At 43.1% G+C, this 18,559-nt stretch overlaps 2 protein-coding genes across 3 annotated transcripts; one reads left to right on the top strand and one right to left on the bottom strand.

The window, feature by feature from the left end:
* Positions 1-575: 575 nt before the first annotated feature.
* Positions 576-7,354, bottom strand: cutc (cutC copper transporter homolog (E. coli)). Of its 2 annotated transcripts, XM_024007504.2 has the most exons (10): positions 7,271-7,344; positions 5,841-5,993; positions 5,590-5,660; positions 2,798-2,857; positions 2,324-2,533; positions 2,124-2,159; positions 1,867-2,000; positions 1,554-1,581; positions 1,324-1,429; positions 576-1,198 (listed from the first exon to the last, which is right to left on the bottom strand). In XM_024007504.2, the coding sequence occupies exons 3-10, from the start codon at positions 5,657-5,659 to the stop codon at positions 1,087-1,089; spliced, it is 756 nt and encodes a 251-aa protein (XP_023863272.1). In that variant the 5' UTR covers position 5,660; positions 5,841-5,993; positions 7,271-7,344; the 3' UTR covers positions 576-1,086. The 2 variants fall into 2 exon arrangements, with proteins under 2 accessions (XP_023863272.1, XP_023863271.1); XM_024007503.3 differs by lacking the exon at positions 5,841-5,993 and having other exon boundaries at positions 7,271-7,354.
* Positions 6,138-17,868, top strand: cox15 (cytochrome c oxidase assembly homolog 15 (yeast)). Its single transcript, XM_024007502.3, has 9 exons — positions 6,138-6,332; positions 10,796-10,977; positions 11,276-11,398; positions 12,019-12,205; positions 14,281-14,448; positions 14,533-14,614; positions 16,441-16,595; positions 16,839-16,952; positions 17,147-17,868. The coding sequence occupies exons 1-9, from the start codon at positions 6,258-6,260 to the stop codon at positions 17,276-17,278; spliced, it is 1,218 nt and encodes a 405-aa protein (XP_023863270.1). The 5' UTR covers positions 6,138-6,257; the 3' UTR covers positions 17,279-17,868.
* The last annotated feature ends 691 nt before the right edge of the window (positions 17,869-18,559 follow it).

The following is an 18,559-nucleotide window of genomic DNA, read 5'->3' as shown; positions in this document are numbered from 1 at the left end:
TCTCAACTGGCCTACCTGGTTAAATAAAGGTGGGGGGGGGGAAAAGTTAAATAAAGTCTTGGGTAGAAATTACAAATGTATCCGATATCGAGACAAGACCCAGACGCTCAAAAAGTGGTCTCTAGACCGGACTCCAGTACTACAACACTGGAATCAGGAATGAGGGGCAGCGTCGGGCACACGTTGAGATATAATTAGCAACTAATTCCCAAACATTGAGCAATATGACATTTAATCGATTACAAATGACATGACCCTCCCCTGGACTAAATTTAAAAAAAATACTTAACACTCCCGATTTAAATATAAAAAGCATGACCCTCCCCCATTTTCCTCCAGGTGACAATTTCGACCGCTCCCTAAGAACATTTTAAACATGAATTTATAATAAAAAAACATGTCTTTTTCCACATTAACAGTGTGCAGATCTCTCTTTCCTATCAATAACTCTGTAATAATAATTGGATTTATATTGTGCTTTTCCCAATATTCAAAGCACTTTTCATTGTATGGAGGGGAACTCTCCACATAACAATCAAGTAATGACATCAAGCTGAACCTCCAGGAAACATGATTCTGCGATTGCGTAATTCAATGCATAATCAACTATTGTGAATACATAGCTGTATGAAACCTCACACATCTTACAATGCCTAAGGGATTTGATGATAGCCCATATACCTTCTTATTTAGTCATTGTGTAAACATGACCTCACTATTAGAAATTACTACAAAAACCCATTGATTAGCTTCCAATTTACACCCTATTCCAGGGTACTCCAACCCTGTTCCTGGACAGCTACCCTCCTGTAGTTTTTCAATCGAACCCCAGTGTTAATTTACCTGATTCAGCTTATAAACCAGCTCATTATTAGAATCAGGTGAGCTAGATTAGGGTTGGAGGGAAGACCTACAGGATGGTAGCTCTCCAGGAACAGGGTAGGAGAGCCTCTGAACTATTCCCTATATAGTACACTATTTTGGGGTCAGGCTCAATAGGAGCAGGAGGATCTGCTACCCAAAGGGTCTGAGGACAGCTGTCCAGCAGCCATACAGGGAGTTCAGCTGTGTATGTGCTTGTCGTCACTACAGGGTGTTCTTGGCTATAGCGTTCAGAGAGCGGACTTTGCTCACGTCTGCCACCTTCAGGCCGTACTCGGGAGCTGTCAGCGAGGCGCCCATGTTCACACAGGAGTTTCTGCAGGGGAGAGCAGACAGAACTAATAAATGAAGTACTAATTTCATTTATGTAGCGCTTTTAACTAAAAGCATTGTCACAAGTGCTTTATCGGTAAACGGGCTTGCTTTATGGCAAGGACTCACCTGAACTTCATGGCAGAGTCCTTACTGGAGCGAGCAGAACAATGGAACTCCAGAACCCCAGAACTTTCTAGAATCCTCTGGAGATTCCGCTCTGTAATACCCCCTCCTAGAACAGACACACACATGAGAAAGATAAGAACATTAGGTACATTGTTACTGCAGACTTGTATGCAGTGATGATCAGCTGAAAAGGGGAATTCACTTGACTTAAACTAATGTAGGGCACTTACCAGGCATAATGGTTATTCTCCCTTTAGCCTGTTGGATGAAAAGACAGGATTGGTGAAAAAGTAGCAAAGGACAGATCAGAAAACATGTAAGGGGACAGAGGGGCGAGACAGCTGACATGATAGGTTGGATGAATAAGGTGTGAAATTAGTTTTGAAACCTATTTCTTCGAAGTTGAATGGGAGGACATTAGGCGAGAAAGTCTCTTCAGACTATTGAGATGCAGCCTGTGTGTAGGGTGTTTGGAGTTGTTTTGGGACTGGGTAGGAGGAGTAAGTTTTAGGATTGGATCCCTGCCTATTGTTCCAGACTCACCTGTTCCACCAGGCGTTTGATGAGAGGCAGTCCCTCCAGAGCTGAACAGTCACATCCGCTGGTCAGAACACGCTCAAACCCCAAAGACACCAGCGTCTCCAAGGTAACCATGGGGTCGTGCACCATGTCAAAGGCTAAAACACAGCAATCAAAGGTCAGAGTCAATTTTCTTTCATATGTCAGTCTATGTCTTAACATAAATGTCACCAAGACCAGACCAAACAAATCAGTCATGAAACCATAGGAAGCTGTTTTACCTCTGTGAAAAGTAACAGGTAGAGGACGAGAAACAGCTGGTGGAGAGAGGGAATAAAGGAATAAATTGGATTAAATGATAATCCGCATCACTGACAGTTTGTCGATTTTCAAACGCTCGCTCAAGGATCCCAGGAACCTCAAATGGCAGGGCCAAGACTCTGTGCCCTTTTAAATCGCATGAACTCACGCACACTCCTACCTAGCAATTCCATACAGAGTTCAGCGTTGACTCTCCCATCCTCAGTCAGAGCTCCCAGCACCAGTCCATCTGCCCCATGACTCCTCACCAGCTCAATGTCCTTTCTCATCACCTCAACCTCGCGGTCCGTGTACAGGAAATCCCCCCCGCGTGGACGGATCATGGTATAGACCGGGATACGCACATACTGCTTCACCACCTGCAGCAGACCTGGGCCAGACCAAGTGATGGAGAGATAGGGGGAAAGAGAGATTACAACACAGCATTGATACTTAGAAATCATTCGGAAAGTTATGGAAAGTGAAGACTACAGCCTTGTCATTAACATTTGAAAACACTACCTTCATACAACATAAAGCACTTTGAGACAGTGAAAAGCGCAATCTTTTATGCCATCCGTTGACAGACACCCATAAACATGAATTGAGATCTGTATGGGTTTACCCATATACAGGCTGTGGGTCTCACCCTTACCTATACTGGGCGTGATTCCTCCTTCGAGCAGACTAGAACACAGCTCCAGCCGACCAGCACCTGTGGGTTATAAACATACACCAAGTATTTATTTGGATTTAACTAGGAAAGTCAGTTAAGAACAAATTCATATTTACAATGACGGCCTTCTCCGGACAACGCTGGGCCAATTGTGCGCGGCCCTATGGGACTCCCAATCATGTGATGCAGCCTGGATTTGAACCAGGTACTGCAGTGACACCTCTTGCACTGAGATGCAGTGTCTTAGACTACTGCGCCACTCGGGAGCAGATTGTACCATTGTATGGTCTACCTTGGTCTAAGACGTCTACCATGGTCTACCTTTATGGTCTACCTCTGCCTCTTAACTAGGCAAGTCAGTAAAGCACAAATTCTTGTTTACAATGACGGCCCACGGTGTGTAGTTATGATTGACTACATACCGCGCCCGCCAAGTTAAGCCATGCGAGAGCTGGGTTCAATAGGGTCTGGCTTCAGACATGTGTGCTAGCTAGCTAGCTAGCGTTGTACATGCTAGCTAGCACACGCTAGCTAGCTATTAGCATTACATCATTACATGCCACACCCACTAGCATTACATCACTAGAAGCATTACATCATTACATCCACACTAGCTAGCGTGTGTATATTAGCTTGTAATGACGTAATGCTAGTGGGTGCGGCATGTAGTGACGTAATGCTAATGGAAGTTGTACTCCTACAAGTATCCTCAATGACAGTGAGTGCCACTATAACCTTCAACCTGGCATTTCTGCTTTCCACAACCCGAGTCGTGTCGATAACTTCATAGCTTTCATTGGTAAGGTTAACTTTAGTCACTATCAAAGCACATTCAGGATCGCAAACCATGCCAGGACCAGCAGAAGCACCAGCCCCGACAGTAGGTACACTTAGTACAGGAGCAGCCATGGAAGCTCCATCAGTCGGCATTGTAGTTCCACCAATCTGTCTTACAGTTTCTGCATATGATACATCATTACTGATTATATATCTCAACCTCTCTGCACCTGGTACCCACCGAATGCTGCACTATGTTCCCCTCCACAATTACAACACTTAACCGTCACATTGCTCCTGTAACGGATGTGAAATGGCTAGCTAGTTAGCGGTGGTGTGCGCTAATAGCCTTTCAATCGGTGACGTCACTTGCTCTGAGACCTTGAAGTAGTGGTTCCCCTTGCTCTGAAAGGGCCGTGGCATTTGTGGAGCGATGGGTAACGATTCTTCGTGGGTGGCTGTTGTTGATATGTGCAGAGGGTTCCTGGTTCACGCCCGGGTCGGGGCAAGGGAACGGACGTAAAGTTATACTGTTACACTCCCACATTCACCATAATCATGTTCCCCTCCACACTTGGCACATATTTTCTTTCCTTTACACTGAAAAGCTACATGTCCCATTCTTTGACATTTAAAACACCGCAATGGGAATGGCGACAAATTCTCTGAGATTGTTACTAAGGAATCCTATCTGTACTTGTCCAGTCAAAACCTCAAACCTCAGCAGCACTGATACGCTTTCACATCTTTGACCCTCTTTTCTACTGATCAACCTTTTGGCCTCAATCACTGCCTCCCTTCACATTAAAATAATCTATGGACATAGATATTGGAACCCCAGCGATGACTAGTGGTTCCCCTTGCTCTGCAAGGGCCGCGCCTTTTGTGGAGCGATGGGTAACGATGCTTCGTGGGTGACTGTTGTTGATGTGTGCAGAGGGTCCCTGGTTCGCGCCCGGGTCGGGGCGAGGGGACAGACTAAAGTTAAACTGTTACATTGGTGCCGTGACCCGGATTACTGGTTGCTGCGGAAAAGGAGGAGGTCGAAAGGGGGGTATGTGGAATGGCTATCTAGTTAGCGGTGGTACGCACTAATAGCCTTTCAATTGGTGACGTCATTTGCTCTGAGACCTTGAAGTAGTGGTTCCCCTTGCTCTGCAAGGGCTGCGGCTTTTGTGGAGCGATGGGTAACGATGCTTCGTGGGTGACTGTTGTTGTGTGCAGAGGGTCCCTGTTTCGCGTCGGGGCGAGGGGACGGACTAAAGTTAAACTGTTACATAAGCACCAGGGACATGGCTTTTAATCTTCTCTTTTTTTTATTGGCAGGATCCTCCCTTGCTGAGCCGGACTACCACAAAATATTATCAATCTACCTTTTCCAACGAACCAGGCTAGTTTGACTTCACCTCTCTCTCTACGACATTGGTTAGTCGGATATGGTGTAAATGAGGCCCTGTGGTCTCACCAAACACCATCACCACTTTCCACTCCAACACATTATTACTATTGCGTCCTACCTTGGCCTTCTTTATGATATCTCTTCTTCCTTGACCCTCATCCTCCCACTCCATCTCATCAGAACTGACACCCATATTGTTCGCATTCCAGCACAGCTGTTGCTTCTCCAACCTTTCCTCCATTTCGTCCACAGTACTGGCTGCCATTTCCAATCCGAGCGTGTTGTCAAGACCTTTCTCACACTCAAACAAGGGCCAGCCTTATCATGTTTTTGATGAGGTGAAGAACATTTAAACTGTTTTCAGCGTCACAAGTCTACTCCTCTTCGGCAAGCACACACCCAACCCTAATCTAATACACCTGATTCTAATAATTAGCTGGTTGATAAACTGAATCAGGTTAGTTACAGCTGGGATTGGATTGAAAACCTACAGGAGTGTAGCTCTCCAGCAACAGTATAGCAGAGTCCTGGTCTAAAGTCAACTTCACTTAGGGGAGGTTAGTTTACACTATAGCATTACAGCAGCATAGCCTACCTCCCCTCTCGGCGTTGATGGCAGACTCCACACTGTCCACACACACCTCCATCAAAAAGCCCTCTGCCATCCTACACACACACACACACACACACACACACACACACACACACACACACACACGGAGAGAAATATGGTTTCCATTAAATGTCAGGCTGGTGTAACGTTACTCAAAATCAATTCACACAGCATATGTCGACGAATACCAAACTTTTAAGCTATTTCAAGTTTCGACTTCTGTGTTCACCTACCCGTCAAACAAAAATTTGTATTACTAGCTCCTTGTTCTGTGTGCGCGTCAACTCTCCACCGTTTCAGCCTTCACTAGTAGTCAAGATCCAACCCTTCATTCGGCCATCGGTCACGCTCATCTGTTTTGCCCTATCTGTGATCGATTAATCGTCCTGGTGAAACGTCAATCATAGAAAGAGTTGATTGAAAATGGGTTTTTAATCCACAAGTATCAATACATGTATGTTTGTGGTGTTTATTTTAATTTTAAATAGTACAACTGTAAAATGTTATTTGCGTAGCCTCGATGTGACGTCAGAGGTCAGAGTTGAATTGCATGGCTCTGTTAGGAAACACGGTTGTGTAACGTTTTTTTTTTTTTTATCGTTGCCCGGTCTTCCTACGGCTGTTGCGTGAGAGGACCATTTTAAATAAGGATGCTGCTCCCTTCGTTACGGACGTTGGTGTCGTGTGGCTGTCGAAATGCTGGGAGAGGATTTCAGCAGAACAATGTAAGTGGAGGAAATAGGCTAGCTAGCAAGCTGCTAACGTTATCATGTCGGAAAGTGGTTTTCATTTCTTGCTGTTTTCAAGGCAACTTGGAACTCGGGAAAAAAGGTCAAATCATGACGTCAGTGATTTTCAGGTCGGAAAGTCGGAGCTCTAGAAAGATGCCCGATTTCCCGACTTGGAATTCTGGGTTGAATGACCGTTCAAAACTATTGTTCCCAGTCGGACCTGGTTTTTCCACTGAGTTCCCATTTGTCTTGAACGCACTGAAATCGGAGTTTTGAGTTCCCTGTTTTTTGTGAACGCGTTATAAATTTCACTCCTAGGTGAAGGAAGCATACAGTAGATGTGGTAGCTAAAGAGGGCAATGGAACGCAGACCGTAGGGTTTAGAACAAGGACGCTCGATTGAAGCACATTAAACAACTCTGATCTAACAAAGTGGATATTCGTCATGATTGATGTATTGTAACACGCCCACAATGTGGTTACTAAAGTCCAATTTGGATATGTGGCTGTTTTTCGCTGCATAACATTTAGAAGTTGTTCCTTTTCAGATTTAGAAGTGACTGCTAAATGCTCCAGTTCATATAAGCTGGTAGCATAGCTAGCATACAGAAATCGGTGCTGGTAGGCAGTCGTTTTAAACTGCAATGCAGTTGATTGGTGACGATGGCATTTATGGGGTCAATTTCACGCCATATGTATTGAATTCAAAATAAATAAATCGTGAACATGAAAAATAAAGTAGAGAATGTAAACATTATATTTTCGAGGACGGGTTAATATAATGATGTGGAAAGCAAAAACTTGTAAGCAAATCATTTAAAAGCGAGAGCAAAAATATTTGAAAACGAATGCAAAAATCGTTTTCGGTTGAACTTTCCCAGCAATCAATTCTATTAATACATTTTGCCTACGCCCTTGCCTGCATGTACTACCTTTTGGTTGCGCCACTCGTATCTTTGCTTTCACTGCCAGTCTTTTCGATTGCGAGTTTTGTCATTATTTTTCCGTGAAGGGCGGGGTTTTAGAGGGAGGCGTAGACAATGAGTCTCCATTGGTCTGCTAGTTTTGGAGTGACGGTCTTAACCCAATCAAATGAACATGATAGACAGSCTTTTTTTCTTCTATTGCCTACTTAAGTAGACGGTCTGACTTCACGTCGTTTTAGGGTTTTAGCTAACGTATTTCACAATTGTCAGTCACGGGTCAATAATGTACGGATATTAGAAGCGTGTCTATCTAATACATTTAATGACAAACATATCACGACATGGTTAATCATATTGTAACGACCCTGGGTTTATAAGCGAGGATATCGACTCTGTCGCACGAGCATGCTTTTGCGGCACAGTCGATAGCGCTCCGGACCTCGGGCTAGAAGGTCGAGGGTTCGAGACCTGCTCCCTGCTGTTTCATTACAATATGAAATACCTGTTGCACAACGTAACTTTCGGCGCAGGTGTCGGTAACTGGTTTGCCATACATTATTATTGTTATCACCAACATTCATGGTACAAATCCATACTTGAAAATGATCAGTTACTTGACTCTTTGGAAAAGCGTTTTCTTCATTGGCTAACCAAGTTCCCTAATGCTTTACTTATAGTAGGTGGGGATTTTAATATTTCTCAGAATTTAATTTATAGATGGCCTCTGGGACAGTCCACTTTTATGAATATAAGGCAGTTTATGGAAAGGTTTGATATTATAGATATTTGGAGAGTAAAGTTTCCTAATGACAAGTCTTTTACCTGGAATAATATGGCACACTCCAGACAATCATGCATACATTTTTGGCTGGTGTCTAAATATTTTGATAAACAGGGTAGTTCTGTTAACATCCTTGCCACTCCCCTTACTGATCATAGAGCTATTTATATTGACATTCAAATTTTAATCTCTGATTATGGCCTTATGGCCTATAGAGCTTAATAGCTCTATATTAAAACATGAGTTGGTCAAGATGGAGATAAACAATTTAATTACACACTTCTGGAACAAAGCTATAAATTACAATTCATAGAGTAATAACTGGGAGATTTTTAAATATGAGGTTGGAAAATATTTCCGAAACTATGGAATATTCTTGCCAAGAAAAGGAGAGCTGAAGAAGTAAGTGTAATTACAAAGATCACCTCTCTTGTTCAAAAGCCTGTTGAAAGTCTCTGAGGAGGACAAATATGTTCTGAGTTACAACACATGTTGGAGGATATGTATTAACTGAAAGCAGAGGGAGCCTTTGTCAGATCTAGGAAGAAATTCCTAGAGGGTGAACAAAATTAATAGCTAAACTAGCAGGTTTGTTTTGTTACCAAGGCAATGTGCTAGCTACTTCAGTGAATGTTGAACACATTTCTACTTGCAAATGTATTAAATTATAGCCGTTGTATAAAAAGATTAATCAACTCAATTTTCTCTCGAAAATAATGCTACTCTGGAAGGGGAAATTTCATGAATATTCATGAGTCTCGACATAGAACCCGTCGTGTGATTGGTTGAGCCTTCTTGAGTACGTGACGTCACACAGATGCTCTACAGAGCCTTCTGTTTAGCTAGCTCGTGCCGCCGGAAAATTGTCAGTCATGTTTTAGTAAGGGTTCAGAGAAACGTCACGCAACCAAGAGGGCTAAACTAATCACCCGACGGATTCTATATCGTAACTCATGAGATTGCCCCCAGCCTTCCTACGAAATAAAATTTTACTTACCGCATCCTATAGAGATCCTATTAAATACTAGAGGGGTTATGTCATAAACCCTCAAAGTTCCATAATGGGGTGAAAATGGGAGCCATCTTGGTCAGGGAGAAATCCAAAACCAGTCTAATTGGAATGAATGGCAGTAGAGGCATCCCACCTAGAAATAATGTTGTAAAGACAACTGCCTGACGTCCAATCTACGCTCAGTTTTGTATGAAAGTGAAAGTTAAAAGGACACAATTTTCAGGTTGTTGTTTCAATGACTTGAAAACTATTTAATTTCAATGTACTTGTTGCCTATACGCATGGACGCAGTATGAAAAAATATTCTATGAACAATTTTATTAACAATCATACATCACTCCAGTATTTACACACAGTATTTTTTTTTACAACATTCAAGTGCTAATTGTTTTTATTCCACTGCTGAAGAAGCATGACTCAAATCATCATACCTACTCATATTTCAAACATCCAGCGTGACAAAAGAAAGCATTTTTCCATGCCTCACTATTAATTTAATTATTGCCAATACATATTAAGAAAGGGTTTTCCATTTGGACTTAATTTCCATTTCATGTAACATTTAGTCATTATTATTTATGCAACCAACTGATAATTGTTTTGTACATTTATATTGTTTACCAAAGCAAGCTGGACATTGCATCCAATTCTTACTCTTTTAATCAATGGTATCAACATTTAGCAAAACCAATGAACTGACCAATCAACCGACTGTTGCAAAACCAATGAACAAATATGTGCAAAAACAACACATCTTGGTCCATCTTAGTATGAGAAACAGGGGCCTCCCGAGTGGTGCAGCGGTCTAAGGCACTGCATCGCAGTGTTGAGGCATCACTGTGTTATAGCCGGCCGTGACCGGGAGTTCCATAGGGTGGCGTACAATTTGGCCCAGCGTCGTCTTGATTAGGGGAGGGTTTGGCCAGGGGCTTTACTTTGCTCATTGTGCTATAGCGACTCCTTGTGGCGGGCGCCTGCAAGCTGACTTCGGTCGTCAGTATTTCCTCCGACACATTGGCTGGCTTCCGGGTTAAACGAGCAGGTGTTAAGAAGCAACGCGGCTCGGCGGGTCATGTTTCGGGGGACGCATGACTCGACCTTGCAGGGATGAGACAAGATCACATTTTGATTTCACGAAATTGGGGAGAAAAAGGGGGTAAAAAAATGAAACACAGTATACATTCATAAAATTGTCTATAGTATGTACCGAGTGTAAAAAACATTAGGAACACCTTCCTAATATTTAGTTATACCCCCTTTTGCCCTCAGAACAGCCTCAATTTGTCGGGTCATGGACTCTATAAGGTGTCAAAAGCCTTCCACAGGCCCATGTTGACACCAATGCTTCCGACAGTTGTCAAGTTGGCCGGATGTCTTTTGGGTGGTGGACCATTCTTGATACACATGGTCAACTGTTGAGTGTGAAAAACCAAGCAGTTTTGCAGTTCTTGACACACTCAAACCGGTGCGCCTGGCACCAACTACCATACCTCGTACAAAGGCAATTAACTTTTGTCTTAGCCATTCACCCTCTGAATGGCACACATACACAAACTTTAACCTGTCTCCTCTCCTTCATCTACACTGATTTTTTGAAGTGGATATTAACAGGTGACATCAATAAGGGATCATAGCTTTCACCTCGCCAGTCTGTCATGGAAAGAGCAGGAATTTCCTAATGTTTTGTACACTCTGTGTATAGCTGAAGGTCTAACATCCCTGTCTTCCATAACAACAGCGGACTCCTCATTTGCGGCAATGGCTGGCGAAGAGAAGCCAGCACTCCATCACAGCAGAGGCAGGAGCCAACACAGCACCAGCTACAGTTCCCAACGTGGCCACCAATCGGCTCCTCGGCCGATGGCTGTTGGGCTGCAGTGGACTGGTGGTCGGGGCAGTGGTGTTGGGAGGTGTCACAAGGTAATGCAACACATCATGGAAGTGAAGCAATGTATTATGTACTGTAGTTGTAACCACATTGGTTGGATCTTCAGTGTTCAAGGGAATTACAACTGAGAATGGGTCTACTTTGATTTAATGTGAGATGAAAAAAAACATCTGGCTCTTGTTATTGATCCTGCAGGATAAATGCCTTACTTGGAGCTGCAAGACCTAGCTAGTTAGCTGTAATGTTTGTGAAGACGACTCACTGCAATCACATCTCCTATGTAATGTATTGTATTGAGAGATACTGTTTGTGTTTGTTCTCCCTATCCAGGCTGACTGAGTCAGGGCTCTCAATGGTAGACTGGCACCTGGTGAGAGAGATGAAGCCTCCTCAGACTCGGGCCGAGTGGGAGGCTGAGTTTGCCAAGTACCGGCAGTTCCCAGAGTTCAAAATGTGAGTGCCTGGCCTGAATGTATCTGTCTTGATAGTTAGGCTTCCTCAAAGTCTACATCAACAGAACATGTATAATTATGTTTTAAAGGGATAGTGGGAGATTCTCCTGTTTTTCTACTTAGTGTTTGATGAACTCGTGAATACAATTTTTTGTCTCTGCGTGCAATATGAAGGAAGTTAGCAGTAGTTTCGCGAGCCAATGCTAAGTAGTGTTAGAGCAATGACTGGAAGTCTACAGGTACGCTAGCATTCTTCCTCTGACTTCCTTCATACTGCACACAGAGACATGCAAATGGTGTCCACAAGTTAATCTGACTGGTTAAGTGGGTAAATTTAGAATCTTGCAGTATCCCTTTAAGAACCTGTTTCTGACCATTCTAAGATACTCGACAGTGGTGTGAAAATGCTCAATTTATAGCTGCCTTAAAAAATAAGTCCTCCAAATGTCCTCTTAAAATGCTAAAGGAATTAACTATCTCAAACCATAGCGTTAGTTTTAATTTCACCTGGGAATCACTCTAAAATAGCAAGCCTTTCTGTCAAATAAGCTTGATGCAAACTACTTAACTTTTGACTACTCAGCTCATTGTTGACTCACTGTCCTCTCTGTTATTCTCCAGAATGAACCATGACATGACTCTACCAGAGTTTAAGTTCATCTTCTACATGGAGTGGGGCCACAGGATGTGGGGCAGGCTGGTAGGGCTGGCCTATGTCCTCCCCACCATCTACTTCTGGAAGAAAGGCTACTTCAACAGATCTATGAAGGGACGTGCACTGGGACTCTGTGGATTTGTGTTCTTTCAGGTAAGCGAGTAAGGATGGGATGGGGGGGGGTTATAGTTCAACAAATTTATGAAGGGATGTGCACTGAGACTCTAGATTTTGTCATCTTCCAGGTATGGAGGAGGGTTGGAGGATGAAGTGATGGAGAGGGAGAAAAAGAAAGTGAGAGCGAGCACACGATAGTTCAACAGATAGGGACGTATACTGGGATTTGTTTTCTTCCAGGTAAAGAAGGATGTGATTGAGGGTGAGGGAGATATTTTATACTTGCCCGGGTTGAACCTGGAACGGGCGAAAGCGGGGAGTTAGGAGCGCCCTTCTCAAATCAAAAAGTAATCTGCGCCGCTCGGTCATAATGTCAACAAGGCAGCATGGTGTATCGTCCAGAAACGTACATCTCTTTTCCATAAAATAAATGCTGGAATTTAACTCGTTTTCATTGGGGAGGCATGTAAAGCGTGTTCACTTTGCACGGGAAGACACAGAATCTTACTAATTACTACATGTAATCAGACAGAGCAGGGCAACTGACTCACACTCGGGACACAGCCCGGTTCCACATCGAATGCAATCAACTTTCAGCCAGTGCAAAACATGCCTACACGGGCGCCCGGGCGAGATTAATCGAACCCCCTCAGTGAGAGGGAAAGGATAGGTCAACAGATCTATGAAGGGAATGGCGTAGTACTGAAGCACTGTGGATTCGCAGACCTGACAACCTGCAGGCATTTTGCGTATCATGCACACAATTTGAGGTAAAAATATGCTGGTACAAAAAAAAAAAAATATGCACACAAAAAAAGCTTATTGTTGGCACGTTGTGGTTTTTGACCCAACCGTCTGAAGTTTGATCAGAGGGCTTGGGCGAGGCAAAAAAAAAGAAATCTCAAATTGTATGTGTTGGTCAAGCACATATCCACAATTCTTTTGTAATTTGATCCTTAGCTAAGGCGACGTTACGACGAAGTTAGTTAGCTACAGCGGTTAGTCAACTAAGCGAAAACACTTTCTTGCCCGCACGTGCTTTATCTCTGCAACAGTAGCGAGGACATTGATGAGTAATGTGCGGTGTTGCGAAGGTTCAGTGCGCGTTGCTGCGTGGATGGAAACAGACATGGCGAATACCATCCTTCAGAGAGCTACGTTAGACTGTTAAAGATTTAGTAGGCCTATGTTAGTTAATCGGTTCTTGATCTGTCCTCTTGATACAGCTGTATGTCAACAGTAGGCAGCTAATGATGTGATAATAGTCAGTTCACCAATGTCAACAAGGCATGTTGAATGAATGGTAGCCTAGTAGTCAGACCTAACTTGATGGAATAGGTCAGGGATGGAGACAATGACTGAATAAATGAAGGAGATGATGGAGCTCTGAAACAAGCTCATATAGACCTAGTTCAGTTGCTTCATATTCCAAATAACCTACAGTAAGCTAGACTACAAGATGCTATCCAGTAATTTAATTATTCCGAATTTTCTCCCCAACAAAATGTAAGAATAAGACAGTTTATGTTTTCACTAGACTATCCACATAAACACACCTATTAATTAGAATAATCAATACCCCTACATTTTACCTATGAAAGTGTCATGGAGACCACCTTCATTTCATTAAATATCAAACACAAGGCTTTTGCTATAATTTAATGCTGACCACCTCCGGACCTCCCCCCTACCCAACCTTAGGCTTACATCAGCACCACCTTGTCTAAAAATCCTAGGGAGAGCCCTGATTGTACATTTAAACATATTTCTAGTTAGCTACTGAAGAGCAGCCAATTACCAAGTACCCATAACTATAGCCTACCATTCCTACTGAGGCAGTCTTCTGCCAACATCATTATTAGGCAAAAAAAGGTGCATTTGCCAATGACTTGAGCAGTGTGAGTGTCGCTCGCGCAGTTGTGGGGAGCAGCCACGATGCTGAAGTGGTACTCATACAAATTATTCAAGGTTGGCATGTCTGGATTTGCCTCTTCCAGATGATACAGTACACAAATGTTCTGGGACTGTCTGAGAACCTAAGCTGTACATGGCTTCTACAGTCTAAGTTGTCTAAAATGGTTTCCCTATCTCTTTCCATTCCCCTCTTTTAGGGCCTCCTGGGCTGGTACATGGTGAAGAGTGGTCTGGAGGAGAAGCCAGAGTCCTATGATGTCCCCCGAGTCAGTCAGTATCGCTTGTCTGCTCACTTAGGTTCAGCTCTGCTGCTCTACTGTGCTAGTCTATGGACCGGACTCACACTGATGGTCGAGCCGCACAAGGTACTGAAACACGCACACACGCGAAAGCTCAAACTGTGCATATTAATCATGTTTTGAATCTGTGTCCCCTCCCTCTACTCCTAGTTGGCTAATACTAAGCGTCTGAACCAGCTGAGGAGGTTTGCTAAGGGCACTGTAGGCTTGGTCTTCCTCACCGCACTCTCAGGTAATTGTGTGTGGTGTGTGCCAAAGTGGCGGTTGTAGCAGGTTTGGATGTGCATTGTGTATATACAGTGCCTTCGGGAAGTATTCAGACCCCTTGACTTTTTCCACATTTTGTTACATTACAGCCTTACTCTAAAATTGATTAAATAATTTTTTCCCTCATCAATCTACACACAATACCCCATAATGACAAAGCAAAACAGGATTTTATACATTTGCTAATAATAAAAAAAAGGATATATTACATTTACGTAAGTATTCAGACCCTTTACTCAGTACTCTGTTGAAGCACCTTTGGCAGCGATTACAGCCTCAAGTCTTCTTCGGTATGACGCTACAAGCCTGGCACACCTGTATTTGGGGAGTCTCTCCCGTTCTTCTCTGCAGATCCTCTCAAATTCTGTCAGGTGGGATGGGGAGTGTTGCTGCACAGCTATTTTCAGGTCTCTCCAGAGATATTCGATCAGGTTTAAGTCCGGGCTCTGGCTGGGCCACTCAAGGACATTCAGAGACTTATCCCAAAGCCCCTCCTGCGTTGTGCTTAGGGTCGTTGTCCTGTTGGAAGGTGAACCTTCACTCCAGTCTGAGGTCCTGAGAGCTCTGGAGCTGGTTTTCATCAAGGATCTCTCTGTATTTTGCTCTGTTCATCTTTGCCTCGATCCTGACTTGTCTCCCAGTCCATGCCGCTGAAAAACATCCCTACAGCATGATTCTGCCACCACCGTGCTTCACCTTAGGGACGGTGCCAGGTTTTCTCCAGACATGACGTTTGTTATTCAGACCAAAGAGTTCAATCTTGGTTTCGTGAGACCATAGAATCTTGTTTCTCATGGTCATTGTAAATAGTGTTTGGCCAATATTCCGTTAGGCCAATTTACCATAAAGGCCTGATTTATGGAGTGCTGCAGAGATGGTTGTCCTTCTGGAAGGTTCTCCCATCTCCACAGAGGACCTCTAGAACTCTGTCAGAGTGACCATCGGGTTCTTGGTCACCTTCCTGACCAAGGACCTTCTCCCCGGATTGCTCAGTTTGACCGGGCGGCCAGCTCTAGTAAGAGTCTTGGTGGTTCCAAACTTCTTCCATTTAAGAATGATGGACACCACTGTCTCAGAGCTCTACAGACAATTCCTTTGACCTCATGGCTTGGTTTTTGCTCTGACATGCACTGTCAACTGTGGGACCTTTATATAGACAGGTGTGTGTGCCTTTCCAAATCATGTTCAGTCAATTGAATTGACCACAGGTGGAATCCAATCAAGATGTAGAAACATCTCAAGGATGATCAATGGAAACAAGATGCTTTGTCATTATGGGGTATTGTGTGTAGGTTGCTGAGGATTTGTATGTATTTAATACATTTTAGAATAAGGCTGTAACGTAACAAAATATGGAAAGAGTCAAGGCTGTGATGAGATCAGTATCGCAATACTTTTTTCCAAGGGAAAAAATAAATAAAAAACGTGACTCTGGATGACAACAGGGCGGCAGGTAGCCTAGCGTTGGGTCAGTAACCGAAAGGTCGCTGACTCGAATCCTCGAGCCGACTAGTTGAAAAATCTGTTGTGCTCTTGCTTCTGTAAGTCACTCTGACAAATGACAAAACATTTAAATGTAAACATAATGATGTTTCCAACATTAGGGCTGTTTTCCTAAAGACTTTAAATACGCTTCATGTTTTGTTTCCTTGCCACGATACCAATGCGTATCACCATGCTGGTATCGTCCCGTCCCTAGTTTTGTTTCCTTGCCACAATACTGGTATCATCCCAGCCATAATAACCCTAACATGACTGACTATGGTGTGTGTCCGTGTTTGTGTGTTACAGGTGCGTTTGTAGCAGGGCTGGATGCTGGGTTGGTGTATAACTCATTCCCTATGATGGGAGACAGATGGATCCCTGACGACCTTCTGGCCTTTTCTCCAACACTCAAGAACTTCTTCGAGAACCCCACCACTGTTCAGTTTGACCATCGAGTTCTGGTACATAACGCACACAGCCTCGTTTTATTAATCTGATTTCTGTTATTTATGTAGGTGATTGATTTCGCACTTCATACCTTTTACAAAACACTGCAGCTTACGCTCATGCATGCATACATTTTTGTATGGATGGACCCAGCGGCAATCGAATCCACAATCCTGGCGTTGCAAGCGCCGTGCTCTACCACCTGAGCCACAGATGACCACTAAACAGTAACTGTTACTCCCTGCCTCTCCCTCCAGGCAATCTCGTCTCTGACGGCCATCACAGGTCTCTATATGTTCTCCAGGAGGATGATGCTACCTAGGAGAGCTAAGATAGCCATATCCTGCCTTACAGCTATGGCCTATGCGCAGGTACACACACACACACACACACACACACACACACACACACACACACACACACACACACACACACACACACACACAGTACGTCATACATCAATGCTTTCTTTTACACTGATGCTTTTAAGTCTGTGAGGGGAGAGTGCTTTTGAAAATCAGTATGTACAATGGGTGTTAATTTGTCCCTGTGTTTCCATCCTCAGGTTGCCCTGGGCATCAGTACCCTGCTTCTTTACGTGCCCACTCCCCTGGCAGCGACCCACCAGTCAGGCTCTGTCGCTCTGCTCTCATTTGCCATCTGGGTCCTCGCAGAGCTCAGGAAGGTGGCAAAGTAGATGCCCACTTTCCCATGACTCAAACCAGTCCAAGGAGAAGAAAAAAAGAATATTCACAAGATGTTCCAGGAAAAAAGAGAAGTGAGGAGAGAATCATTCTATAAAACAATGGATTGGGTCTTTTGATACTATTTCGGGGAACTTCTATGTTGCAAAGCTGCAAGCTTCTTCCATGGGTTTGAAGTTATATCATAACATTAGAATTCAGTCATATAATGGTTGTTTTGATTGATGCAATGGCAAGAATGTTCAAGATTATTTTACAACATTTTTCCCCTGCAGTGCCAGGAGGTGTCGCAGGTAGTTCAGAAATCTCACTGAAAGGCATTACTGTAGCTGATGACAGATGTAATTTCAATGTCACTAGATAGTGACTATTTAATAAACTGAAATTGAATTGAGCAGTGTAGAATTTTAGCAACCAGGAAATTAGCGATTTACACTAGATGACACAGCCACAAATTCAGAACAGCTTTCTAAGTTTGAAAACAGATGCTGCTCTGGCGGGAGAAATCAATAGGTGAATATCACAGCCAATCACAACACTGGCGGGTAAGTAATACTGTGAAACACTGATTCCACTGTTAGTGGCAGACATATTATGGACATTTTATGAAATTATATTGCAAAAATTCTAAAAAAAAATCCTATGTTGGCACCTTTTAATGCCTTCAGAAAGTATTCACACCCCTGGACTTATTCCACATTGTTGTTACAGCCTGAATTTCAAGAAGAAGAAAAAACTCATCCATCTATAGTGCATTCAGAAAGTATTCAGACCCCTTCACCTTTTCCACATTTTGTTACGTTACAGCCTTATTCTAAAATTGATTAAGTTGTTCTTTTACACTTCACACTACCCCATAATGATAAAGCAAAAACAGGTTTAGAAATGTTTGCAAATGTGTGTGTATATATAGTTTATAGTTTTTATATATATATATATATATCATAAGTATATATATATATATATATCATAAGTATTCAGACCCTTTACTCAGTACTTTGTTGAAGCACCTGTTTTCATTTTGTCATTATGGGGCATTGTGTGTAGATGGGTGAGAATTATTATTTTTTGAATTCAGGCTGGAATGCAAAAGTCAACTGATCATTTTAAAGGCTTGCATACAATAATTACATAATACTAACGGGTACATAGGAAGTATGTGTGCCTTTTGCTTCTGAAAAGGACAGGACATGAATGCTTTTGACTTATTGAGTTGTTTCTCATCCTTTGACTTCTGTCTGTTTCTGCTGATCAATGCACTGCCTCTTGATTTT

This window comes from Salvelinus sp. IW2-2015, linkage group LG18, assembly GCF_002910315.2.
Source record: "Salvelinus sp. IW2-2015 linkage group LG18, ASM291031v2, whole genome shotgun sequence".
Classification (NCBI taxonomy): Eukaryota; Metazoa; Chordata; class Actinopteri; order Salmoniformes; family Salmonidae; genus Salvelinus; species Salvelinus sp. IW2-2015.
Note: the sequence above shows the minus strand (reverse complement) of the source record. Positions and strands in the feature narration are given on the sequence as shown.

Excerpts from the sequence above, each read along its gene's own strand:
- cox15 (XM_024007502.3), top strand. The coding sequence starts at position 6,258 with ATGCTGCTCCCTTCGTTACGGACGTTGGTGTCGTGTGGCTGTCGAAAT. Across the intron at positions 10,978-11,275 it reads GTGTTGGGAGGTGTCACAAG|GCTGACTGAGTCAGGGCTCT; the intron begins GTAATGCAACAC and ends CTCCCTATCCAG. Across the intron at positions 16,953-17,146 it reads CAGCTATGGCCTATGCGCAG|GTTGCCCTGGGCATCAGTAC; the intron begins GTACACACACAC and ends TTCCATCCTCAG.
- cutc (XM_024007503.3), bottom strand. The coding sequence starts at position 7,335 with ATGACAAAACTCGCAATCGAAAAGACTGGCAGTGAAAGCAAAGATACG. Across the intron at positions 2,858-5,589 it reads CATCAACGCCGAGAGGGGAG|GTGCTGGTCGGCTGGAGCTG; the intron begins GTAGGCTATGCT and ends TATAACCCACAG. Across the intron at positions 2,001-2,123 it reads ACCTGTTACTTTTCACAGAG|CCTTTGACATGGTGCACGAC; the intron begins GTAAAACAGCTT and ends GCTGTGTTTTAG.